The sequence below is a fragment of the Crocodylus porosus genome, unplaced genomic scaffold (assembly GCF_001723895.1).
Source record: "Crocodylus porosus isolate Cpor-Errol unplaced genomic scaffold, CroPor_comp1, whole genome shotgun sequence".
Taxonomy (NCBI): Eukaryota; Metazoa; Chordata; order Crocodylia; family Crocodylidae; genus Crocodylus; species Crocodylus porosus.
In genome coordinates this window covers 132,362,073-132,388,940 of record NW_017728886.1, presented here as the reverse complement: position 1 = coordinate 132,388,940, position 26,868 = coordinate 132,362,073, and the positions used below count along the sequence as shown (strand labels likewise).

General features: G+C 42.2%; 1 protein-coding gene across 1 annotated transcript in view; it reads left to right on the top strand.

Annotated features, from left to right (window-relative positions):
• CDH18 (cadherin 18) overlaps nucleotides 1-26,868 on the top strand; it is a 485,140-nt gene that overhangs the window by 280,950 nt on the left and 177,322 nt on the right. The window contains exon 5 of the mRNA XM_019541925.1: nucleotides 8,087-8,206. Coding sequence (XP_019397470.1) covers nucleotides 8,087-8,206 — 120 coding nt within the window. The remainder of the gene's footprint in view (nucleotides 1-8,086; nucleotides 8,207-26,868) is intronic.

Below are 26,868 nucleotides of genomic sequence, written 5' to 3'. Positions count from 1 at the left end.
ATGAGATCTATTTTGATGTTTTGACAATGTCACCCTCATTTTTAGAAGTATTCTGTCACTGTGAGGAGACAGCATAACTTTGAATAATCATGCTTAAAGAGTGTAGTCCTCAACAGCTCCAGGTCAAACTAGAAAATGGAGTTACACAAAGGTCTGTTCAGGGTCCATTATTCTTCTAGATCTTTTTCTAGAATTTGAAATATATAATCGGGTGACACCAAACTTGGTAAGGTATCAGTCACTTCAAAAGATGAGTGTTAAAAATGACATTAATTAAATTTTTAAAATGGACTGAAATAAGTAGGGTGAAATTAAGATATCACGCTATTAAGAGCAGGATACCATACTGAAGAAGGAACAATGAAGTGCACAAATAAAGAACATGGAATGAATGGCTAAGCTGCAATACCACAGAAAAGGATATGGGGAGATAGTGAATCACAAGCTTGACATAAATAGACTATATGGGCACATGTGCATGACACTTTAAAGCGGGTTAAGTGCTTTTGCACTGCTTTAATGGTGTTGGTGTTTGCACGTTGATGGTGTATTGTGCATTAATTCCAGCCGCTGTAGCACATTTGATGGCATAATGGGCCTTAAATGACTTTGGGGCACAGCAAACTAAAATGCTTCCAAGGAGTTTGTTTGCTGCCCTGAAGCTGCGAGCTAAAGCACCGGGTTCTGTTCACCTCAGGGCCTGTGCAGGTAGCCCATGCATGTAGCCTGGCAGCAGCCCGGGAAGGCAGGCTCCACCAAAGAAATTTCCCCCTGCCTCTCCCTCTGCAACTCAGGGACTGCTCTGCCCGCCAGCAGCTTGCCCTCCCCTCCCTGCCACGGGAAAGGCAGGTAAGACATGGGTGTACACAACACTTACTTTGCCCTAAATTGAAGCGGTGTTTTTAAAAAACATACCGCTTCAATTTAAGGTGAAGTAAACCCCCATTTCATAGTTTCATACTTGGCAGGGTAGGAAGGGACCTGAGCAGATCATCAAGTCTGACCCCCTGCCGTGCCAGGAAAGAGTACTGGGGTCAAATGATCCCAGCCAGGTGTTCATCCATCCTCCTTTTAAAGACCCCCAGGGTGGGAGCTGGCACCACTTCTCTTAGAGGTTGGTTCCAGATCCTAGCCACCCTGATAGTGAAGTAGCGCATCCTGATATCTAGCCTGAGTGTACCCTCTGCCAGCTTGTGACTGTTATTTCTAGTCACTCCTGGGAGTGCTTAGGGGAACAGGGCCTCCCCCCAATGCCTGCTGGTCCCTCCTGCCTAGTTTGTAAATGGCCCCTAGATCTCCCCTCAGCCTTCTCTTGTGGAGGCTGAACAGATTCAGGTCCCTTAGCCTCTTCTTGTAGGGCCTGTCCTGCTGACCCCTGATCATGCGGGTGGCCCTCCTCTTGACCCTCTCCATGCTTTCCACATCCCTCCTGAAGTGTGGCACCCAGAACTGGATGCAGTACTCCAACTGCAGCCTAACCTGTGTCACATAGAGGGGGAGGATCACCTCCTTGGACCTGCTTGAGATGCATCTGTGGATGCATGACAAGGTATGGTTGGGCTTCCTGACTCCATCCCGACACTGTCGGCTCATGTTCATATTGGCCTCAATAATGACTCCAAGATCCTTTTCTGCTTCTGCACTGATGAGAAGGGAGTTGCCCAGCCTGTAGGTATGCTGCTGGTTTTTCCCCCCCTCAGGTGCAGTACCCTGCGCTTGTCAGTGTTGAAACCCGTCCTTTTTTCTTCTGCCCACCCCTGTAGCCTGTCCAGATATGATTGCAGCCTATTCCTTCCTTCTAGCATGCCCACTTCTCCCCACATCTTAGTGTCTTCTTCAAATTTGAACAGGGTGCATTTTACCCCTTTGTCCAAGTCGCTGATGAAGATGTTGAACAGTGTGGGCCCGAGGACCGAGCCCTGTGGAACCCCACTGCCCATATCCCTCCAGGTCAAATAAGACCCATCCACCCCCACTCTTTGGGTGCAGCCCTCCAGCCAGTTAGTGACCCATCTGACTGCATAGGCATCGACACCACAGTCCCCTACTTTTTAATGAGAATGGGGTGAGAGACTGTGTCAAAGGCCTTCCTAAAGTCCAGAAAGACTATATTCACTGTGACACCTCCATCCAGGGATTTGGTGATCTGGTTGTAAAAGGCCACCAGGTTGGTCTGACTCTAATGAACCCATGTTGCTGGCCTCTCATGGACATGCGCCAGGATAATTTTCTTAAAAAGCTTCCCCAGGACCAAGGTAAGACTAACTGGCCTATAATTTCCTGGGTCCTCCTTCCTCCTTTTTTTGAAAATAGGAACCACATTGGCCCTTTTGCAGTCCTCTGTGACATTACCAGAGCACCTTGAGTGCTCATAAAGCCATGCCAGAGGTCACACAATAACCTTTGCTCATTCCCTCAGCACTCTGGGGTGGAGATTGTCAGGACCTGTTGATTTAAATACATCTAGTCCCTCCAGAAGTTCTCTGACTAGGTTCTTGCTGACCCTAGGCCTGGATGTGCCTCCCCTGAGGCCTACAGGGGTCCCAGTGGGGGGTGACCAGGTCTCTACTCAGAAAAAAAGAGGCAAAGAAATATTTAAATAGGTTAGCTTTGCTGTCTGGTGTGACGACCAGATTTCCTAGCGTGTGCTGCCAAGGCCTCACATTATCTTCTATTTATCCCCTATGTATTTAAAAAAGGACTTCTTGTTGTCCTTGATCCAGGTAGTTAGTCCTAGTTCCATCTCTGCCTTGGCCTACCTGACTGCCCCTCTACAGTCCTGAGCAACAGAGGTATAGTCCTCTCTGGTGATGGCCCCGCCCTTCCAATGGGTGTACGCCTCCTTTTTGTCGCGCCCCATAATGCCGGTGCACTCTTGACCTGCGAGCCTGGGTCGGTACGACCGGCTTGGCCCGAGGAGAGGGATTTATGACCGGGCAGGTGGGTGATAACAGTGAACAGGAGTCAGGATGATTTAAACAAAGTGTGATGTTTTTACAAAAGATTTATTTTACTTACACTTCTGATGGCTAGAGTGTAGGCAGTGGAGTTGATTTATTCATTCAGTTACAGCATGCAGATATCATGTTACCCAGCATTTACAGGGTGGGTAAGACAGTTGCTTCCGAGCGATTCATATAAGCCGTTGCAGTCTGCAAATTACCGAGAGCTCTTGATAAGAAAGATAACACCAGAGATAGAGAGATAAACGGGGATACGCCGAAAGATAACATAGGCGGAGAGAAATATCCGTGCACAATCTGTTCTTCTTGAGTGTATACACAGTTCTCTGCTTTGGGCGGAAGTTCTTTCAAAATTATACTTTTCACAGGTGCATAAATAATTAATGAGTTGGCACTTGTGCTTTCTTTGTTTGCTCAGGTTTCATAAAAAAAGGGGGATTATTTTTACTTGGGTGGTACTGGTTCTGTTTGGTCACAGGATGGCACGCGTAGTATATTTAATTAATTTTACAACTTCATTGATAAATGTTGTTCCCCAATAACTCCTTTCCAGGAAATTAATATTGTATGCTGATAACAGTTTTATAAATTGAAGTGCTGTCATGATGCTATCATGAAAAATCATAAGAGCTAAAAAGAATCTATTACTTATTCATAGAGAGGCATAAATGTGCATGCACAATACTTATTTATCTTTCATCTGTGCATGTGTCTACAAGCTTGCATGCATCTCTGTGGTTTGATTGTTTTTTTCCTTATGAAAAATGGAGGATACAAAATAAAACATTTAACACTTTTTAAATGCATGGGCAGGACCGTAATCTAATTATGCAGCCAGCCAAGTTCAAGTGTTACTGCCTTCTGGATGAAATTATGGTTTTTCTGTGTAGAATATTATATTTGTATCTAGTTGACTATTCCTGTTTCACAGTCCTTGAGAATTCATCTGCGAATTCAGCCCTAAGCAGTTCAGATAGTCAGTCAGCTACTTGGAGCCTTCATAAATCTTCGCTTTATTTTCACTTCTTAAAGAGTTTTTTTTTCAGTATTGATCCATTTCAGATTTTAACAATGCAGTGAACGATGACAAGTCATGCATACATGTGTGCATGCTCAGTAGACATTTACTTGTAATTAAATTGCCTCATTAAACATTAAAAGGTTTGTCTTTAGAGACACAGGCTGAAGTCTTCCACTTTAAATTTTTATCAAAATGTAACTTTAAAAATTCCTATTTAAAGAAAATAAAATAAAAGAAGATAAAAGGAGGAAAAAGCCCGAAAGTATACAGGTGACTGTAAAACTACAGTTATGATATCCCAAATAAACTTTGCCTTAATGCTGATGATGCAAAACTGAAACAAAACTTGGCAAATTATGTTTGAAGCACATTATTATATTTTATATTTACATATAAAACATCTCTTAAGTAAAAGTAACCTACAATATACAAGCTCTAAAAGCAACTATGGAAATTGTTTGGCATGATAATTTTAAACTGAATAACAAAATCTTCAAACTTTGCAGAAAGAATCTGTTTTTTTTTAAGCATGTGACTAAAATGTCAAAAATTCTGTCAATGAAAAATGTTGTGTTTTCTTCGAGAGAGACTTATATTGTAGCTTAGTGAAATAAAGCTTTGAAGCTACATCTCTAGCACTGATGTTCAACCTTGTTCCCAGTTCTCCAGAAAAATTAGAATCTTTGGTTCCTTTTCGGAGATTCAGTTAATATTCCTGGATGAAAGACAGTTGTACTATGTTTCTTTCTGTTATAATCCTAGTTAACATACAGCCATATAGCTCTTCATTACTTGGAAACCTCTTGGATGTGGACACATTCAGGACCATAATTTCTCTGTCATTTACAGTTTGATGCTGAGAGCACAGAAGAGAGCTAATGGAAGGGAGTGGTGCCTCTCTAGTCCTTCTCTCTATAAGTATAATCTTTTGCAGTCTTCATAATTCATTTTGATCCACTGTGCATATTAAAGTGAATAGGAATCAGATAAAGTGCTGTAGTTCTGTCCTGCAAGGCGTTTAGCATTCTGTCCCAGTACTATGAAGCTCTTAAGTTCATGGTTTAAAGCCCCACTGAGAGGGTCCATGAGGAATCCTGCTGAAATAATGGGACCATTTGTATATTTCAGGTTAAACATGTACTTAACTATTTTACTTGATTAGGAAGGAACAAACAACATCTTTCAGAATCAAATTACCAGTCTACAGATGTTCTGCTTCTTCTAGGAAAAAATGCAAAGCTGGAATTTGAGACAGTAGCGGTAATTTATAAATGGTATCTTAAGGTCTGCTCTTTGAGATGGCTGACTTTCCTTGTCCTCATAGTTCTACACAGCAGTGGTCAGAAAGGTGTTCAGGCTGTACATCCCTTCTCTTTAAAAAGAGGGAGGGAGAAATAACGTCAAGAACGTCAATCCTTAAACTTTTTCTTCTTTTCCTTCTATAATAATCCAATTGTGTTCATCTTTTGAGACTGTTCCATAGCTCCTGTTTTTGTGGGGCTTTGAGCAGGAGGAGGTGCAATTAGGATTGGTAATTCTGGACAGAATAAGCAAGTAGTAATTCTTGTTATTAAGGGCAAGAAGAGCTATTTTACTTTATTTTTAAAAGAAAAATATAAAAGGCTCCTAGAGTTTTGGGTAGGTTTGCATATGAATTTGAATGAATGTATAAAAATACTAGTAACCCAGTGCTTCCGCTATTAAAATAAACAAGACATCAAATAAAATAATAAATCCACACATAGAAAAGTATATGGAAAGAATCCAGTCAGCAACTAAATTAGATTACAGAGAAAATATGACTTTTTCCATGTCCAGCCTTAAACTATTATTGAACTGAAGCATGGTAGTACCTTCTTGAGGTATTCAAGCAAGTTGTAAAACAAGAAAAAAAAATTGTATTAGCTATTATTTCTTTAACATTACAGCCCCCTCTACAGATTCAGGTAAAGGCACAATGGGATCTAATACGCGATCCACACAATTACATCTCCTGCCATGCTGCACATGCATGGCAGGAGGGTGATTGTGGGGTTGCATATTAGGTCCCATCTTGCTTTATCACTGGTGCAGTAGAAGCCTGATTCATGCCCCTCTGGATCAGCAACAAGCAAGCTCCTGTGGCTGGGAGTCCCCTCCCAGTTGGGTTTCCCAACTGCGGAGTGCCCCACACACCCGTGTTTGGGAGTATCATGGCTGCTTTGATCTCTCAGCCTCACAGCTGTGTAAAATCCACAAAACTGGGAATTCATGGCTGCTGCAATCCCCCAGCCCTGGGGGTTTCATGAACCCCTGGGCCAAGTGTGCCCTATGCCTGCAGGGACCCAGCTGGTTCCCGGTCCCCAGCACCCGCAGCTACAGGACTTTGTGGTCCCCTGCTGTCAGGACCCTGATTCAGCAGTTCCTAGGGCTGACAGTCCCCTCCATTGTGGGACTCCTAGCCCTGACTGGGCATTATGCAGCCCTGTGGTTGAGAGCCCCATAAGTTAAAGGGGCTCCCAGCTGCAGGGGAGCCCCTGCTACATGTGCAAATTAAAGCTTAATAGCAACCAACTATAAAGTTAGTACACATTTTTGAGGTCTAACTTTATAGCTGGTTGGAGCTTTTTATGGTGTGATAGCTACTTTGCATGTGTAGCTGGTCTTAAGGTAATTGTGCAATACCTGTAACATGTAGAGGAGGCCTGCTGGTCATGATTGGTTACAACTTGTGTGGTAACAGTAAGTAAAAGTGATGATATACATTTCACAAATAGTTTAAGGAAACTACATTTTATATCTCTTTAGCTTGATGCACTATAGTAGTAATTCAGCCAATTCTGTGCTCCAGTATAACTACCTTTTCTATATAGATTGTTAAAGCTGTGTGATATAAATGTTAAAATCATTAGCAGCAGTTTGATATATACTTTAACTTTGAAATTTATCAAGATACTCTAAAATATGCTATGTGTATAAGTTATCTTTATGAAGAAAAATACCACCTACACAGAATAGTAGTTCTCAAGCTTTAATTTATATGCTAATCACTGACTTGGAAGTAGAAAAAGAACTTTTTTATGGCCCACATGCAACATTGCACAAAATAGTGGATGCTTCCACAAGCATTTATAGGCTCTGAGCTTGCAAAGACTTACATGCCTGCTTAACTTTATTCGTTGAGTGTTCCATTCACTTCAAATAGGTACATTCACAGTGCGTAAAGTTAAGAAAGTACATTTAGGGCCAGAAAGTATTGAAGCCCACTGCCAAATATAGGGTAGCACAAGAGCTGGGCTAATGGTCCATCACAGTATTTTAATTCTCATAAATTCTGTTGCGATTATTATTACATGTAGAAAGCGGGAAGTCTGGAAAGAGGAGAGGGAAGAAATGAAAATGAACTTCTGAGACTTTGCTCCTTCTTCATTAGCTATTTTACTCATTATACTCAATGTACTCTCCAGCTAACATAGGAGAAAGGATTCATCATTACATATTTAATGGGAAAATACTATAAATTCCAAAGCCTCTTTGTTGAAATGGAGTTTTTCTTTTGCATTTTATCTATCTGGTTCTTACAGTTTAATCTCTGTAATGTATAATTTCTAGCCCATCCCATCTATTGACATGAGTGAAATAGCAATTTATAATTCACTGAAAATAAATTGTCTCGTGTACCTCTCTTTTTTAGGTGTTTCTGTCAACTCCAGGCTTCTTGCCTGACATTGTGGTGATTCTCTTGTTGGGTTTAAAGTTTAAATTCATGGAAATCTTCCAGTGTCAAGCTTTTAAGTTCTTCTCATACCATTTATTGATTTCAGGAACTGTGGGCATGACTTAATAAATGTGTGTTTCTAAATTAGTTTGCACAGTAAGAAATGTATTATTCTCAAAACCTCTAGCTTTGCAGTATTGAATATACTGATGTGGATCTGAAATTTGAAATTATTCTTTACAATTTGACAGCAATGTGGTTCAAAAAGAGAGAGATGGGGATCTTATAATTTGCTTTGTCTTTCAGCTGAAACGAAGGGAAAAAATGAAAGTACAAAGTATAAAAATGTTTAAATACAAGTTTTGGCAGTTTTATCAACTAAATTTTGTTGTTTTGGATTTGCAGGTACCTCTGTTCTACAGGTAACAGCCACAGATGCCGATGACCCTACCTATGGGAACAGTGCTCGGGTGGTGTACAGTATTCTTCAGGGACAGCCATACTTCTCTGTTGACCCTAAAACAGGTGGGCACTCTAGATTTCTTATAGCTTGATGCAGTTGTTTAAATTGCTGTTTTGCACTGTGTATTTAGAGGAAATATGTGTGTGTAGAATTAAGTCTTCAGTATGTTGTGATGTGAACTATTCAGCCAAAGTACTGAAGTGGAATATCACTTTGTTTTTTGTACTTTCAGACCTAAGCTTAACAAACTACTCAACTGTGCCTATTAAATTATGATTTAAAATGCTTTATGTTGCCTGTAGGATTGGCTTAGGAGGATTATTGAATGTGCGCTTCAGCACACATACTATTATAAACAAATATCATGCTTGTATTTGTAAAACTGCACTGTTGTCATTACACTGAAACTGTTCTCTATACAATTCAAGGAACAAAATGAGCTGAAATAATTAAATTTAAGCTCTGTGCATCATTTTCCATTTTCCCCCCAAAGACATATAAGAGCATAAAAAAAAAGAAGAAATCCAATTTCCTTATTGGATAGAAAAGAAATCTCATCCAATTGGGGTGGTAAGATTGTTTGGATTTCCTGAATGCTATTAACTGTTGTGTGATAGGCATATTTTGTCATTTACCATACTTTTGTCAATTTTAATAATGAGGCAGTATAATTTACTAGATCATTCACTTCAAATGAATGGTGATAATTGTATTTTATTTTTCTCCAAAACCAAATCTGAATTAGCTAGTTAGCAAAATTTTGGTATGGAGCTAAAAGAACATAGCTATTAAGTTGATGTCTGCATGCAGAGTTGCTCGCAGAGTATTTAGTTCAAATTAAGATTATCTGAATCTACACTTTGGAGATTATAAAAAATAGTTTTGTTTTTTTGTTTTTTTGCAAGAGACAAGTGTTTGTAGATTAAGACTGAAAGATGACATATTGGGCACATCCAAATGAGTGCGCACGTGCCTCTTGGAGCGTCTCAAAGCCCTTTCAGATGCTGCAAGAGGCACGTGTGGGAACAAAAAAAAGTTCCCCATGCTGCAAATTTGCAGTGCGTGGGCAAAATTAAGCCCCTAGATATCCAAGGGTCAAAAAAATGTCAAAGCTGGTGGAGAGACTTTGATTTTGGAAGCTCAGTTCAGAAGCCCCTCAGGCCTCTAGCCAGGCACACAGCAGCAGGGCAGCAGGAAGGAACTCAAACACAGGAGTAGGTATGTTAAGGCATCTGTGGGAGGGAGGGTGCCGAAGCAACAGTCAATTAAGGAAGTAATCCAGTGCAGGTGCAGTGTAGGGTGGTGCAAGGTGATGCAGCAGGGAATCTCCCTTTCTCCTGAGAGGGAGCAGCAGCAGACCAGGACACAGCAGTGGCACTAGCCATCCAGTTCAGCCACTCAGGGTGTGCTTCAGGTGAAAGTAGAGGTGAAGGCAGGGGGTGGCCTGCCAAAACAGCTGAGGCAAGGCACCTTGAGGCTCCAGCAGTGATGGTGGGGGAGGGCCCACAGGCAGTGCAGGCTCCCTCCCCAGGCTGTTCCCAGACTGTGGCTTGGTGGCAGGCTGAGCAGCAGGCCAGAACAGGAGCGCAGAAGCTGGGGTGCATTGCTGGGGTGCAGTGCAGTGCCCCCCCACCCCAAGCGGGGGAACATTAGCATGTGGTGTGCAGCAGAGGAACCTACCCCATGGGGGAGGCAGCAACAGCATCCCAAGGCAGGAAGGGGTGCAGCCAAAGTACCTCCAAAAGCTCTGAGAACATGCTGTTGCCCTGAGGGGTCAGGCCAATGCTCAGGATCTCAATATTGCACTGTTAGACAGGAGAGCGTGGTGTACAATTGCACGTGCACACATAAAAATCAATTAAGCACACATATACTCACTAGGTGCATACACCCCATACTAGGCATACACACTCACGCTAGCAACTCAGATACACACGCGTTCAAAATAGCCAGTCTAGGTTCATGCACATCTATCACCAGTTTAAGCCCATAAACGTTACACACACGAAATTTAGACAGATTCAGTTACCAACATCTGCACATCCAATACACATATGTGGATTACTAATTCATATACCACTCACACACAGTGATATCTATATATGTATATATATGTGTATTCACTAATGGACACACATACCACCCACCTACACATACACACAGGTGAGTTCCTAAGTTGGGTGTTGTGATGTGTATGTGTGTATATATGTATGTGCTTGGTGTACTTGGGATACCTGGGGAAAGGTTAAGGTGAGAAAGTAGAAGTGTAGGGAATGAAAGTTGCTGGGAGTGAAAGTTAACCAGGACCAGGGTTAGAACCGGTAGACTAGAGAGGCCTGGGATGAAGAACTGAGGCTCGGGGGTCACTTTAGGTTAATTGATCTTAATTGATTAAAAGAGAATGCCCAAAGCCTGTAGAATGGGAGTGATGCTGCCACAGAGGCTGGGACCAGAGCCAGAGCTACGGGGGAGCTGAAAAAGTAGATGGAGAGAGGGAAAATGGGACTAGGCGAAAGTGTGGGTGTTAAAGAGGGGCTCTGGGTGTGGGGAGCCAGAGGATGGCTCTGGGGCAGCTGGAGAAGTTGCAGGGAGTGGCAGTAGGTGCTGGGAGCTGGAGAAAACTGCAGTACAGCCACAAGGAGCTGGGAAGCTGGGGGGTGGGGGGATGACTACAGAAGGTGCAGAGGAAGCCTAAAAACAGAGAGACGGCAGAAAATCACAGGAAAAGCTCCAGGAGAGACTGAAAGGCTGCAGGGCAGTGGGAAAGCAGACAAAGGCAGCAGAACGTCCCAGGGGAAAGGCAGTAGGAGCGTGTGGAGCAGGTGGACAGCAGAAAATCACAGGAAAAGCGGCAGGAGAGACTGGAAGGTGGCAGGGCAGTGGGAAAGCAGAAAAAGGCAGTGGAAACTCACAGGCAAGAGGCAATAAGAGCATGGGGAGCAAGGGGAGAGCAGAAAATCACAGGAAAAGTACAAGGAGAGACTAAAAGGTAGCAGGAGCAGCACAAAAGCAGAGAAAGGCAGCAGAAAGTCACAGGGAAAAGGCAGTAGATGGCATGGGAGGCTGAAAGGCAGCAGGGACAGCAGGAAAGCAAGGAGAGGCTGAGAGGTGGCAGAAAAGGGAAAACAGAATCGGGAGGTATGCAGGTAATGTCTGCCTATCCCAGGCTGGAAGCTGATCCTCAATGGTCTCCTTCAGCTCACTGTTATCCAGAGGGGGTCGCCGGCAGGGCCTCTGGGGTATATAGGTGCCGTGAAGCTGGTCTGGTCTGGATGGAAATGGCATTCCCACTGGGTCTGTCTTCACTTCCCCTTTTTATAGGGGCAGACCTTGTGTGACCCTAGTGACAGGAGGCATGCCCAGGCAAGGGCCAGCCCCTGGTGTACTGAGCATGTGTGCTCCATGCAGGGATGTGCAGTTTCAAGTGTCTGTAATGGTGGGGTACAATGGTAGAGTTGCTGGTTTTGCAGGGTATTTTGTCTTTCAAATGCTGGGTTCTTGTCTCTGTTCCTGGATGAGGTCTGTGGTTCCTGGATGAATCAATGCAAGGTGATGGCTCAGTCATTACAGGCCATTCAGTAGAGGCCTGCTACCATTGTATTTCAATCATTCCCAATCACTCTCATTCATCCGGGAACCAATTTACAGGGGAGGGGTGCGAGACTCATACAGTTGCGGCACAGGGGATGCCTGGGGAGAGGACACAAGATGGAGACTTGACATACAAAACGGAAACTTGACATGACTTTGGTTCACTTACAAACACGGGCCTAAACCGTACAATATCCATATGAAACAATAAAAATCAATATGAAAATGATAATACAATATACAACAGTAAAAATCAATACAAACCTAATAATAATACAATATAAAACAGTGGATATCCAAAACCAAAAACTTGCTACCAAAATAAAAATGTTAAAGCTTATCCTAAGTCTGAGCTTGCTTATGCTTGTCTATAGGGAATAGAGATGGAGAGAAAGAAAAGCCAGAAGTAATTGGGGAAGGTTAGGGAATACATATCTATCATAAAAATATATTAAAAAAGAAAAAGTGGGGGTTTTGCTACATAGCCAGCAGCTAGCAGTAGCCAGAGACAGGAAAGGGCCTGGCCATTTTCTCCCCAGAAGCTTCTGAGACCAAGCTTGCAGCAAACAACAGCAGCAGCGTGGGACAGGAAGGAGCATGGCCAATTTCCTCCAAGAGGCTCCTCCCCCATAAGCTCCTGAGAGCAAATAGCCCTGAGCTATTTGCCAGGGCACCTTTTTACATAGGTCCTGGCCCCAGGCTCTAGCTTTCCCAGGCTGTCGATCCGGAAGCAGCCAGGTAGGGTTATTTTGCCCCAAGTGGCACAACTTGCACTACAGCAAAGTGCCTATCTGGGCACATGCGCTGAGGCAAAAAGCCCCAGCTGAAATTTATACCACTTCTATTTGAGCTCCTGCAAGCACACTTGCCTTCATGTGTGGATGTGCCCATTGTGTCTGTATGAGGTAGTGCAAATCTCATGAGATGGGAATTTGAACTTTCTCTAACTTTTCATGGCCCTTCAACAGGAAATAGGGTGCCTGTACGCAAGTGTAAAGGCTGCTTGCAACATGTTGTAATTACAGCATGTTGGAGCAGACTGAATCAAGTCTGCTGGAGCGTGGTATTTGCCATGCTTCAGCAGCCTCCTGCATCTCATGTATACAGTGTCGGCCTCCCACATCTCATATCACATGTTAATACCCCAAATGCTGCAGTGCTTTAATTAGAGTGGCTCTCAGAGCCCTCTAATTACAACACCCCCCACTCCCACCCCCAGTACCCATAGACTTTGGTGTTAGTTAGGCAGCCCCACTGTTACAGAAACCAAAGCAAAGCTAACTGCAAGAGGTAATCCCATCAAGAATCCATTATTGTTCTGCCCCCTACATACTCCAAAGCTTTCTGGAAAGGGCAGTCACTAGATCAGGATGTATTCTTTCTATACTTGGATCCAAGGCTAGAATTAATTTTTAACTGACAAAGATTCCTTTCTCCAATAATGTTCTTTTGTTAAAATTGAAATGTTCCACCAAAAACACCAATTCTAGCAACAAAGGCTGAAGGATACTCAGTATCAAAATTCGATGAACATGAGGCAAAAAGGGAAAGGGATTCAAGAATGGCCAATAATCTAGTAGCCAAGGGCACTCAGGTGCAGGAAATGTAAGATCCCTCCTTTGCCTGGTTTAGAATAGAGATTTTAATATAGTGTCTTGCTTCCCAGTCCTTCCAGTAGCTATTGTTTATCTTGTGGTGCATGGGTATCTGTTCCTGCTTTTTTTGTTGTTGGCATATGTTAAAAGTTCTTGTTTTCATTATTCATCAGGGCTTAAGCACATTTCAGAACCTTTTTGGCTACTGTCAGGGAACAGCGGCCCCAAGGTCACGGTGGGCCGAGGGTTTCGGTACGGAACAGGAGGGATTAGCGGCGAGGAGTCTGAGCGGTACGGGACTTGGTGCGGTTTCAAAAAGTGTAGATTTTATTTACTTACGCTACAGATGATGTGGTAGCGTAGGCAGGTGAGCTTTCTTCAGTTATAGTATAAACAACGAGAGGGGTCTGTTGGTCCACGGGGTTCCTGAGCCGAGCCCTTGCTTTCTAGCCCAGGAGGCTAGGTGCGGCTGCCCGACTCAATAGTCCCAGGACTGGTCAACAGCTCATAAACGGGACAGACAAACAATGAAACTGTAACGAAACGAAAGTCCAACGTGGACAAAAGCAGGTTGAGAACGACGCCAAAGTCGATTGAGAACAGTGCCGAGGTCGATGCCAGAACAAGATAGTGATGCCGTGGTCTGTGGCCGATGCAGGTCGGGTCAGTCAGATCATGGTCAGTGTCAATGCCAGAAATCAGTTCGGTAGCCAGAAAATCAATGCGAAAACGAAGTCGAGATGATTTGCGAAGCCGCAATGGTGAGGAGACCAGTGGGGCTAAAGCCCTCCTGAAGAGCAGTCCCTGTCAAGACAGCCTCTGCTTTGAGAACGGATCGCTCTCCCCACGAGACAGTCTCTGCCAAGGCAGTCTCTGCTCTCCGGGTTGAGTGTGGTCTCTCTCTGGGCGGGGCTCACAAGCCTTTTAAGGCAACCAGGTAGCCAATCAGGTTGCTTTCTTCATAGAAATTTCTAGTCTCCTTACGTCATATTCTTCAGAGTTGAGCATGCGTACAGTAAGAAGAGTTTGACTGACAAACCAAAGGTCGTACAGGGGGCACATGCTGGGCATGCTTGTAATTTTCCATGGGCTTGTCTGCGCATGCTCAAATTTAACCCTGTGTTACCCAGCATACACTCAAAATTTGGTCCGGACAGCTACATAGAACTGTCTTCCCACCAGCCACATTTAGGACTTTTACTATCCTTTTTATGCAGTTACAGTATAAAACAGCATCAGATTCACCTAGCAGGAAATAGCATCTTTCCCTGACTCTTTTAACAGTGAACATGCTAAACCAGAAATTTCAGCTAGCTAGCTTTTAGCCAGCAAGACCTAGAGTTTTCTACAAAAGTAACAAACACATTAATGGGGATTGTAGTACATTTCACTTAAAGTTGTTCATAGAACTATCAACAAAGAATTATTTTCTGACCTAGAATGCTGAAGGCAAAATATTTCTAAGCTTTAAATCTGACAGGTATACCTGTGTGCAAGTATGTAGGAGATTAATCTGACTCTTTACAGAGACAATATAATTCAATATGTTGTAATCATTTATATTAAAGGTTGACTGGACAAATATTAAGAGGAGTTTTATAGGTGATTTTTAATCATATTTAATATTTACACTATAGTGTAAGTTTTATTGCAAATCATAAAAAGAAAAAGGCAATTGAAAGGTGAAATTATTCAAATAACCTTTCTTGGCCTTATACTCCACTGTATGTCCCATCCACATGGCATGAGATAATATCTGTTGTGACAAATGTAACCAATATAATTCTACTTTATTTTACCATTTTAAGACAATGGCTTATTTCCCTTATTTGGATAATCTGAGACATTCTGTGGTCTGCCACCATTATTTAGCCATTGTGGTTTCACATGCATGCTTCAATATTGAGCCTCAGTCAAGGACAAGAACAATACAGTTAGAGCAGTTGTGGTACAGTATATTTTTTTAAAGGAAAGGAGTTGATTTTACTCTATAATGATATTTTAACTAGCATTTGTGTATATTTAATGAATCTTAGGATGTTTAGTATTTTTATGGATAGTAAAATGTGGAACATTATGGATTCTTTCTATATTAGGAATATCAGACAGGGCAGGTTAGGGAAATGGTAAAAGAATGGTGTAGATGACTGATGGCTGCCAAGAAAACTGGAGAAAGGCATTTTATTTTTTTAGTAGTTTCTGTTTAATGTTATATTTGGATATTCAGTAAATTATACTATACGAAAATGTTGGTACTGAAAATGAAGAAAAGGTCATCATGCGTGGCTCAAAGACTTTATTGGGGATATAAGTGTAAGCTAGTGCAGGATATGGAAAGAGGAGTATGAGGTATTTTTGTGAAACCTAAAGCTGAATTTGTACATATTTACATGTTGTTTGCTAAGGACTTCAGCTTTATTTCTGAATTTCCAACTTCCAAGCACTTCTGGTATTTATAACTACAATGACTGATTTTTTTTTCCTAAAGTCTTCATAGCTTCAACTCTTCATAATTAAAATTATGGTGGGATTATCTTTTTTTAAGTTTATAACTTTTTAATATAAAAAGTATGGGGTTAAAACTTTTGATTTAGAGGGAACTATACAATTTGGAACCGTGTGAGAAAAGTAGTAGTGGGCCACAATTTCTGTAAGTCTATACAGTTACCAAAGTCTATAAACTCACTAAAAATGCATTCAGCACTTTCTCATACTCCCATAGCCCCTCCCCCCCTCCCCCCCATGGCAATTCTTAGAGCTTCTTGGAGTCTTCAGACCCAGACATCTTAAATCTTTTATCACTTTCTGGGGTGAATCCTAACTATAACTAACTATAAGAAGTCCACTGCTTGTAACTCCTGTCTGCCTAAACTCAGTTTCATGTAATTTACAATTAAAAGACTCCAAAACTTTGTTTGACTTTTTAGATGCTTATATGAAAAGAACTGAACCTAGTAATGTTTCCAAAAAAGTCCAATAGAAAAAAAAATGATAGCTGTTGAAGAAATTAAACAAAACTGGTATCTTTTTAAATGCTGGTATATTTTTAAAATGCAGCATGTTGAACTGTTAGAATTGTTATACCAGTAAAATAATTTGTTTATTCTAAAATAAAATAGTTCTTTGGGCAACATTCTATTTTTTTTGTCTCACACTTGAAGGTTTTTACCAACATGAAGAAATGTCAGACTTTGTCCTTAAATAAAACCTTCACTATAGCTGCAACTGGTGTCTAAATATAGTGAAAGACTGAGACTTTATATGCTTTGAATGTGGAAGGTGTATTCTAAGTATTCAATGTTTATTTGTTCACTTGTTTATTTTTAGCAGTTGTGGAACCAGGTCACTATGCAAGACTTGAATTATTGTCTCGTTTGTTGCCCATCTTCAACAAAATGGTTAGCTTAATCCTGCAAATGATTTTTGGATCCCAAATTATTTTCAGAGCTGGCCTACATAAATTTGCTGTAGGGCATTTTGGATGGATTAGTTTAGATTGACTGGATCGGAAGATTAGATTACGTTTTTCAATCCCTTTCTTATCTATATATATGTGTGTGCATGTATGTGAATTTGTAAAAATACATATACACATTCCCATACATTTATATGGGAAATGCTTATATAATTCTACAGTTATTACACACACACACACACACACACACACACACACAGAGAAAAAAGCTCTTAGCAAGCTTTCAGGCATAATCACCCTTCTTCAGGCATAGGGAGTCTCTGCTGTTCTGAGTGTTTTTTGAGATTTGCACATTACTTTTTTCTGTATTTCTTGATGGTTTTGAATTATGAGTATTAGATATGCCATTCTTTGGAGAATTGTAAAGTAACTTTTTTTGTATTGTGGTCCATTTCTCCTGTGTAAGCTCCACAGTGAAACATTTTACTTTTTCTTTGTTTATTAAATCATAATTGTATATGAAATTCATAGTAGATATGAGTCTATTGATGGATGTCATAATAGATCCTATTGCATTTGGGCAGTGGTACCCATGGTTCTGGGCCCACAGGCCAGATGAAGGTCATGGGGCTGATCCATGGGCCAAATCAGGTATCAAATATGCCACCCCTGTGAACTGAGATTGGTCTCTGAGGGCTCTTCAATACCTCCCACCCAGCTGGGATTGGTCTCTGGGAGCCCCATGCTGCCACCACCCTGCCAGTTCTGCAGACCTCCCTCATCTAGTACATAGAGCTACAGCCTGCATGATTCCCCACAAACTTGTGGGGAGCCCAGGACCAGATGGTATGGTACACCTGGGGCTGGATCTGGCCTGTGGACCCAGGGATTGAGCATTAGGGCATTTTAGGGACTAAGCTAAAGCCCACTGAAGGTGCCAGGAATTGTTAATATTCCATCATGGCTGTGGTCATTCTCTGGAACATGAGCCTGAGATGCAAACACTTTTTATGATCTTCCTTAAAAAGAAATAGTATTCATTAGCTATTTGCTGAGAGTAGCAACATGTGGCATTTATCATTTTACCTCCACAGTTTCTGTTGTATCTGTTTCAAATTATGGAATTTGTGTTAGGAAAATCTTACACCCAACTATTGGTTGATATTGTAGAAAGTAGACAGGGGTGAGGGGAATACATTTGTTTTTGAACCTAGCTTTTCTTTGTGACTTTTTCAAAGATATTAAGTACTCACATTTGAGAGATACTTCATTTAAAAATTCCAAGGGGCTGAAGTTAATCTGTCAGTTATTGATGTTTTTAATATATCTATTTATTTAAAGCTTAAATTAAAAGGAAAATACATGCACATTTTGGTAGGAAATATAAACAAATTATGAGAGAAGTGGCTTTTCCCCATATCCCCAAGAATGTAAAAAGTTTACAGTGGCTTCAATCAGCCCATTAAGAAGTCACCCATATATTATCTCTGGGTATGGACAGGCATTTAGCAGCTTTAGCAGTGTTAATGCTACTCTTCTACTAGAAATGGGGAGTAATAGTCATTCATGAAGTTTCACTGGCAGGAAAAATCCATATCTGGGAGAAAGACCTTCCTCTTTCAATGGAGAAGATTTCACCTGCAAAATAATTTCTTATACAGTACTATATAGGTCCCCACCTTACCCTTGCCCAGATCAGGGTTACTGCAGTTTGAAGAAGGTGCAGGGAACCTTTTTCCACCATGTGACTCTCCCAGGCAAAACAAAGCATTGGGGAAAAGTACACGTGTTCATTCTTGTGCAGACAAAATTGTTGACATTGAAAGAAGAAGATTTTGTTCCAGGTCTGTTATTTTTGCATCAATTTAATCAATTCTTGACTCCAGGAAGAGTCAAGAAGCTGCTGCTCCCTATTCCTTCTTCAGACTGGGGTCAGCCCAATTTGGGGAAGCCACAGGGTATAAGGGAGAGGGAATGGCTCCAGGCTGAACATGTATATGCTCCTGCTCTTGGGAAGATTTCTGGTAATGTAAATTTAGGTACATTTAAGTGCTGCAACATCCAGTGACACTTCTTCAGCCCCACTATTGAAGGTTCACTAGTGAGTAAAAGGACCAGGGTAGAAATCACTATAGAAATCACCTTTATTCATAGTCAGTTAGTCCAGCACACAGGGGAAATATGCAAGGGTGTACACAAATCCAAAACACTCCAGAAAACATCTTTTTTTAATATGTGCGCTGTTTGAAACATCCAGTCACAAGGTTAACACATTGTTGCACAGAACTGGGTTGTATTCTTTTCTCTTGCCTGTCAGTGCATTACCATTTCAATCCACTTTTAACAGTCTTTGACTATATGTCAATCTCCAAGTGACTCAGGAAGCTGTACCTTGACTGAGAACCACTTAACATGTTGACACCTCCCAATCCTTCCAGGATATTTATCACAACTTTGTTACATTCCTAGTATGAGTCTTACTGTCAAGCAATCACGGGAGTCAACATTAAAGTCTTTGTTTGATATAAATAAAATAATACTTTTTTTCTCTACATTTTTCCCCTGAGACCTTATTTTGGCACAACTAAAGCTTTTAGAATCTTTTCCAGACAATTGAAACAATTTTTACACAGCCTGATTATCCACTCTTATGTAAAGAGCACAGGAGAAAGATATGCCAACAAATGTGTCCTAAATTGAGCTGTGAAACCAATCCATTACTTCCTAAGACAATTTGCCCCACCAGCCTTATGAATAGAAAGCAGAAAGCAGTAATGGAGAGGCATCCTCTAGAAAAGCTGACTGAAAAATTTATGCTTAGATGGTGTAACGAGTGCTCATCCCACAGGTGGCCATGATGCCCCCTGGTGGCTGTCCTGCCCTTGCCAACCTAGCACCATTTGGAAACTTTCTCTTTCACTCGCTCACTACACCTTGATGTTATTAATTTTAAGGAAAGGGAGGCTGCTTCAGGACTTCCCGAGCCTGATCTTACAAACCTGTTTAACATTATGAACAACATTCATAATAGGGAGCCTGTGTAGTCCACTGACCAGCTATCCTTAGCAAGGAGCTAAAAGTGTCTGCCTACCGCTTACAGTCAGCAGATCTAGAGACTGTAACATTCTAGTTGTCTAAGACTATGGACAGGCATTCATTTGTAGGGCTATATGTTGCCTTAGTGATTTGCAGCAATACAAAAATATAGTGCTCTGGAGACATATAGCATACTGGCTTGCACCAGGACTGACTGAGTAACAGCTCTACAGAAAAGGACCTGGGGGTTACAGTGCACAATAAGCTGCATATGAACCAACAGTATGCCCTTGTTACCAAGACAGCTAATGGCATACTTGGGCTGTTTAGTAGGAGTGTTATCAGTAGATAGAGAGAAGTGATTCTTCCCCTCTGTTCAGCACTGGTGAGACCATATCTGGAGTACTGTGTCCAGTTTTGGGCTGCCCACTACAGAAATGATGTGGACAAATTGGAGATAGTCTAATAGAGGGCAATGAAAATGGCTAGTTGACTGGGGCACATGACTTCTGAGGAGAAACTGAGGGAACCAGGCTTATTTAATCTAGAGAAGTGAAGACTGAGAGGGGATTTAATAATAGCCTTCAACTACTTGAAGGGTGGTTCCAGTTAGACTGTTCTCAGTGGTGGCAGATGACAGAACAAGGAGCAATGGTCTCAAGTTGCAGCACGGGAAATTTAAGTTAGTTATTGTTAGCACACCATCTGTCTACCAGATGGCACTAAGCGATCACTAAAACATAATCAACCCAGAGAGTGAACGTGGAATACATCAGTACATCACACACATGCACATGAACACACACACAGTTCAGCTCAATTAAAATCTGACTTTGTTAATACAACAAATATTATCTTAGTAGTTTCTATTTATACTTATTACAATGGTCTCACCCAGTCCCAGATGACGTTTACTATACCTCAGGGTCTGATGGCCAGTCATCAATAGTGAAAGTAGAGGGTGGTCATCGATGGGTAATCTTTATGGCTGGCACAATCCAGAAAGAAGTTGTTTGCTGGATAGATAGATGACACACACTTAACTTTCTTGTTGCCCTCTTTAATACTTTTCTTTAACTTTGCTTCTTTGATGACTTTTCATTTCTGGGCACTATCGATTGGTTTCCCTGTAGTCATTATACTGTTCATGTTTTATCCTGTCAGTATATTTCTTTATTCCAACAGACCCTTCAAATGTATACCTCTTAATTTTGGTCTTTTACTGGTGTCTTACTTTGGGCATTGCCCATTGGTCCCCTCTGATCACCTTTTATTAACATATCCAATCATTTCATCCCTCTGATTCAGTCAGTTAGTGCCAAGTTCAGTTCATTTAAGCTGGTAACAAGGCTAACACTATGTTATGTTAGAAGGACTTCTCACAGTGATAAGAAAGGAAAGAAACAATATATCAGTGAGCTCAAGGCTATAAGCTAACCATGTAAATACCAAAAGTAGAAACAGAAAAACAAAACAAGGTTCAAACAATACTGTAATTCACTACTCAAGCAGGTACAACTAAAGATAAATGTGACAAGCTACCCTACCAATATTAGGAAGAACTTTCTCTTAGGAGGGTAGTAAAACACTAAAACAGGTTAGTTAGGTTGTGGAATCTCTATTCTTTGAAGTTTTTAAGACCCAGCTAGACAAAGCCTTGATTGGGATGATCTATTTGGGGATGTTCTTGCTTTGATCAGGAGGCTGGACTAGCTGAGATCCTTTCCAACCATAATTTTCTGATTCTATAAGGTGTTACAGCCCCTTCCTAGAGAAGTACAAAGTCACTTCAAAGGTGAGCTCTCCAACCAGGGAGAGAAGCAGTCCCCTGGGATGATAGGGGACTGCTTCTTGGATCCTCTGCCCCAAGTGGGATCTGATCACTGGCAGCCATCTTTCTCCCCTTCTGGGGAAGGTAGTAGACTGTCATTGATCAGGTGGCAGAGCCCCAGCTTCCCACCTCTGCCAATCAGCCTCACAATGCTCATAGCCGGCAAAACTGCAGCTCTGTTAGCCATGGGGATTGCATAGAACTGTGGCTCTTCTGATCATTGGAGCTTGGGCAGGGGTGCAGCTGGCCAGCATTGCTGAAGCTTTTCTGGCCACAGGGGCCAAAGCAGAACCAGGCAGGTGTATAGCTGCTGTGGCCAGAAAATCTCCACCTCTTCAGGCCATGGTAGTTAGAGGGTCCTGGAAGGGGCTCCCTGATGACTTGCTGCTGGATTGGCTATCTAGGAGCCAGCTGCTGTACTTCCTTTCCTCTCTGTTGGAGCAGGGGCAGAGTGGAGGACTTGGGTGGTAGAGGTTCTTAAAGACCCCTGTAGTACCACATGTAACCAAGGTTCCCTCTAAGGTGCACATGTATGCAACTGTGCACAACTAAAAGTGCAGCCACACACAGTCTTTTCAAGGCTGCGCACTAGGAGAAGCTGGAGCCTTCTGGTGCAGGCTCCACCGGCTCCGGGGAAGTGCTCCACTCCTCCTCATCAGGGCCAGGGAGTGGAGCACTTCCCCGGAGCCAGCAAAGCCTGTGCCGGCTGCCCACCCCAGCCTCCATCCCTGCCTTGCCTCACCTCAGGGAGAAGCCACTGCCTGCCCCAAGTGAGGCTCCACCGGCTCCAGGACACTGCTCTGCTCCCTGGCATGGCCTCCGGGGGGGGGTGTCCTGAGACCCTGGCCCCTGCCTCCTGGCCCCAGCTCCTGGCTCCAGCCTCTGGCCCCTGGCACCTGGCTTCCAGCCCCTGGCCCCATCCCCTGGCCCCACCCACTGGCCCCTTGCTCCAGCCCCTGGCCCCCAGCTCCAGCCCCTGGCCCCTAGCATGTGGCCCCAGCCCTTGGCCTCCTGCCCCCCAGCCCTCGGCCCCCTTCAGTAAGTGTCCCATGCCAGACTGAAGCAGTGCGCTCAAGGACCAAGGCAGCATGCTCATGGACCGCTGCTCCTTAGAGGGAACATTGCATGTAACTGGTCAGGTATTACGTGTTGCACTATGAAACAGAAAATATCCTTTTTAAAAGTACTATAATGTCACCATCTTTTTAGCGCTACAAATAGCATGCCTGTACAATTGCTTTTTTGTACCACTATGAGGGCATATTTAGCACTGCAAATCAAATGCCTGTCTGTGACCAAACAAGAATTGCTTTCAGGTTTATGTTGCCCAGATCTTCTGTGGATATAGGCCATTACCACACATACCACCTATTTGGACATATCAGCTTATATTCATCTGGAACAGTTCTTGAGGAGTCTTTACACAGTGTGTTTGCTATACCTAAGTCTGATACACTGGTGGGGAGGAGGAAGAGTGGAGGCTTGTACTGTAGCACAGTTTTCATTCTTTCATCTATATCTCCTTTTTCATTTCTCCCATATGTAAATTACCTTGTGCACAGCACTGCTGCAGGTTTGGCCTGTATCTTGTCTGAGCTGGACCAGGCTAACAGTGATCCAACTTTGTTCATTATTATTATTGTAGTATTATTATGTACTGGATGCATTTCAATTAGGGTGATAGAGTCTATTGTTTTCTCTTGACTGAAGCCCTTAATATCTTAGGCTAGTTTCACTATACTCACTAATGATTTAAAAAAAATTCCATTTTATGAAGCTGTAAAATGTAGATGTCTCAAATGTGGGATTACTCTTTTATTCACAAGTCTTTCTCTTTGTCTTTGTCATCTTTTGGATAAGAGAGATATGGTATAAGGTTACTAATTATAAGAGCTTTGTGAGCTAATAGTCCATAAAACACAGTATATAGAATTTCATGCATGATAGCAATACATTTAACTTCAGGGGGAGGGAAAAAAAAGAGAGATTTCACCCTGAAACCACAAATACATCACTAATATTTAGCTCAGCTAAGATGAGAGCCAAAAGTTTAATGCATCAGATGCTCAATGCCCCTTAGGTCCTGGTCCACACATTAGAAACACTTTTCAGATCAGGTTTAGTTCCTCGGAGTTGAGCAATATCATTCTGGCTTTCCATTGTGCTAAGAGGTGTCATTTTTTTTCTGAAAAGGATTGTTTGTTTCTTATTTCCTATTAACTAAAGATAAGAGAAAGAAAGAAGGGGGAACTTTGTCCAACAGTACAAGAAATACAGGAGTCACTAGGATATTCAGAGGATCCTGTATATCTTTCATTCTTTATCCATCACTTAAATTTCCATTGACAACTGGAAGGTTTAGATTAAAGTATTACCAGAAAAATATACAGATGTTCTATTAATATTTTAAAAAAACAAATTTCCTTCCCCATAATCCATAAACACACCTGAGCATTACCACAAATATTGTATATAACAGGGTACTGAACATAACCTAAATGCCAAAATTCTCCACATTTCAGGGGGCTCCTGCAGGTAGCCACAATGGTGTTAGCGGCAAGGGGAGGGTGGGTGGTGAGCACTAACCAGTGGTCTTCAACCATCCACAGATGTTGCTGCCAGCATTAGCAGCAGCCAGTGGTGATTAGTGACTCTCTGCAGATGCCACCAGCGGTGTCGGCAGCAAGGGGGGCAGGGACATGGCGAGCAGTGACCACTTGCAGGAGCAGCAGGTGCAGCCAACAGCATCAGCGACACTTCTTTCATGGGGTGCAGTGCCAATCTCAGAGGGTGCACATGCACCTGCGTGTACCCGCTATGTGTTTCATAGTTTCTAGTTTCTAGGGTCGGAAGGGACCTGAGCAGATCATCTAGTCGGACCCCCAGATTTGTTGCCAATGCTTTACACTGATGTTTTTGATATATTCATTTACTAATTTTTAAATGCTGAATTAGAAATTGATGCTGGACAAGGGGCAATGGAAAGCAGACCTGTGGGATGGAAGTAGCCATGCAGTATTGATAGAGAGTACTTTGTCTCTCTGCAGTTGTATATGAATACTCACTCTGCAGCTGTGCCTCAGGCCTTCTGTGTTATACGATAGAGTGTGGCAGTAAAGTATTACTCCTATTAAAGAGAGTTGCATATATAGTCAGCAATTTGATTTTCTTGCACCAAAGCACTAATCAATAAGGCTTGTAGCCACAGTGCTTAAACTTTGTTACAATAAATACCTAATATGACTAATACTTGAAGTAAATAATAACTAAAAACGACTCAACATTTTAAACAAAATATTCACTGTACCAGGTTAAGTCCAACAGTTACCTCCATTAAGTTGTATGCATATATAGACAGTGTTTTTCTAGAAAGAATTCAACACTGAAAAGTGGCAGTGACTGAAAAAAATCAATTCAGCCCCAATTGAGTTATTCCTGTTAAACATTTATTAAGAGAAGCCAGACTCTTAATAAACCAAATGCTGTGTGACATGTCATGTAGGATGGCCACCTACTGTTAAAGAAAAACAGGCATATATGCCACATATTAAGATGTTTTAGAGCACAGTTATCAAGTTACTACCAGACAATGACATAATACACACACTTTTCATTTGGGCAATAAAATAAGAAACCACTGGAGCCAAGCATTTTACCCCTCTAATGGGCCTGAGGTTTACCATTCAAGTGTCAGAATTTTTTCTCAGTTTCTGTACTCAGATATCAAGTAGAAAAATGGTTATGTTCATGAGTAGGCAGCCTGAATGCCTGAGGAACTTACAGCTTTACAGTTGCTCTCCACTGACTCTTAGACCACCTGTCCCAAACTATAGATAAGTCATTCTTATACCTTTTCTACTATTTTCTACATCCCATCCTTTTCTTAATTTCTTTAGTCAGAGAACCTCAGAGGCAAGCCTATTTTTGCATTATTTTGAGCTCTGATGGCCAGTCACTGTGCTCCCCCAGCCTTCTGGGGCCATGTGTCGTTTACAGTGTAAAGCCCTAGACAGTCTGGACCCTGCATGTATGAAGGACTGCCTTCTCCCTTTGTTCCATCACAGCCCCTAAGGTCCTATTGTTAGGTGAGAGCAACATCCTGCAAATATCAACTGTGTTCCAAGCTTCTTTGGTGGAAGCAAGTGAGAAGTCATTCTTGTAGCTGCTCCTCAGCTCTGGCATTCCCTCCCCCTTATGGTCTATCTAAATCCAAGCCTGGACAGCTCATGTTGTTAATTGGGTAGGTATTCAACAGGCAGGGATGAATTTGGGGACATTGTATTTGTATTTATTTTAATATTTTTAACTGCCTTTATAATGTATCTATATTATTGTGTAAGCTGCCCTGAATCTCTTTTAGGGAGGGCAGCATATAAATATAAGAAATAAAATAATAAAAGAGGGAATAAGATGTAGAAGAAGGAAAGAATTGAAATTATCAAGGTTGTGGAGTATCATTTATCTGCTGTAATAAAGGAAGCTCAGAATGGCAAATCTACTGTGGTCTTGAACCTAAAAATACTCAATATTTGTTTTGTTTTGTACTTTCTGTGGAGTGGGAGGTATTTATGATTAGTTTTGTTCTTAGCAATAGTCTTTGAAATGCACACCCATTCCCTGCACAGAAAAAGTTAGAAAGTTGTCTTTTTAAATATTAAATATAATAAAGGCTGGCATTAATAGATTTCAGAATTTATACATTTAGGGCACAGACAGAAGTTCAGCTCCCAGGCTTGGGTCTAACTCATGGCCAGGGGTTGGACCAATCCTCCCAAGCCAGTAGACATTAACTGTTGGATCTGGAGGGTGGAGGATCAGCTCCTATTTGGAGCTGATCCAGGGGGAGAGGCTGTGGCTGTGCAGCCCTTTAGCTCTGCCCCCCTCTCATAGCTCTGCTGTTGTCTCTGTATGGGAGTGGGGACACAGAAGGGGAGGGAGGTCCCGTCTGGAGTTTTCTTAGCTCTGCTAGAGCGGGGGGGTGGGTAGCTTGGATTCACCCTAACCCCACAAGGTTTCATAGATTTCATAGACATCAGGGCTGGAAGGGACCTCCGGAGATCATCGAGTCCAGCCCCCTGCCCAAAGGGCAGGAAGTCAGCTGGGGTTATAGGATCCCAGCAAGATAAGCATCCAATTTGTTCTTGAAGGTGTTCAGTGTAGGTGCTTGAACCACCTCCGATGGGAGACTGTTCCAGACCTTGGGGGCTCGGACAGTAAAGAAACTCTTTCTTATGTCCAGCCTGAAACGGTCTTGCA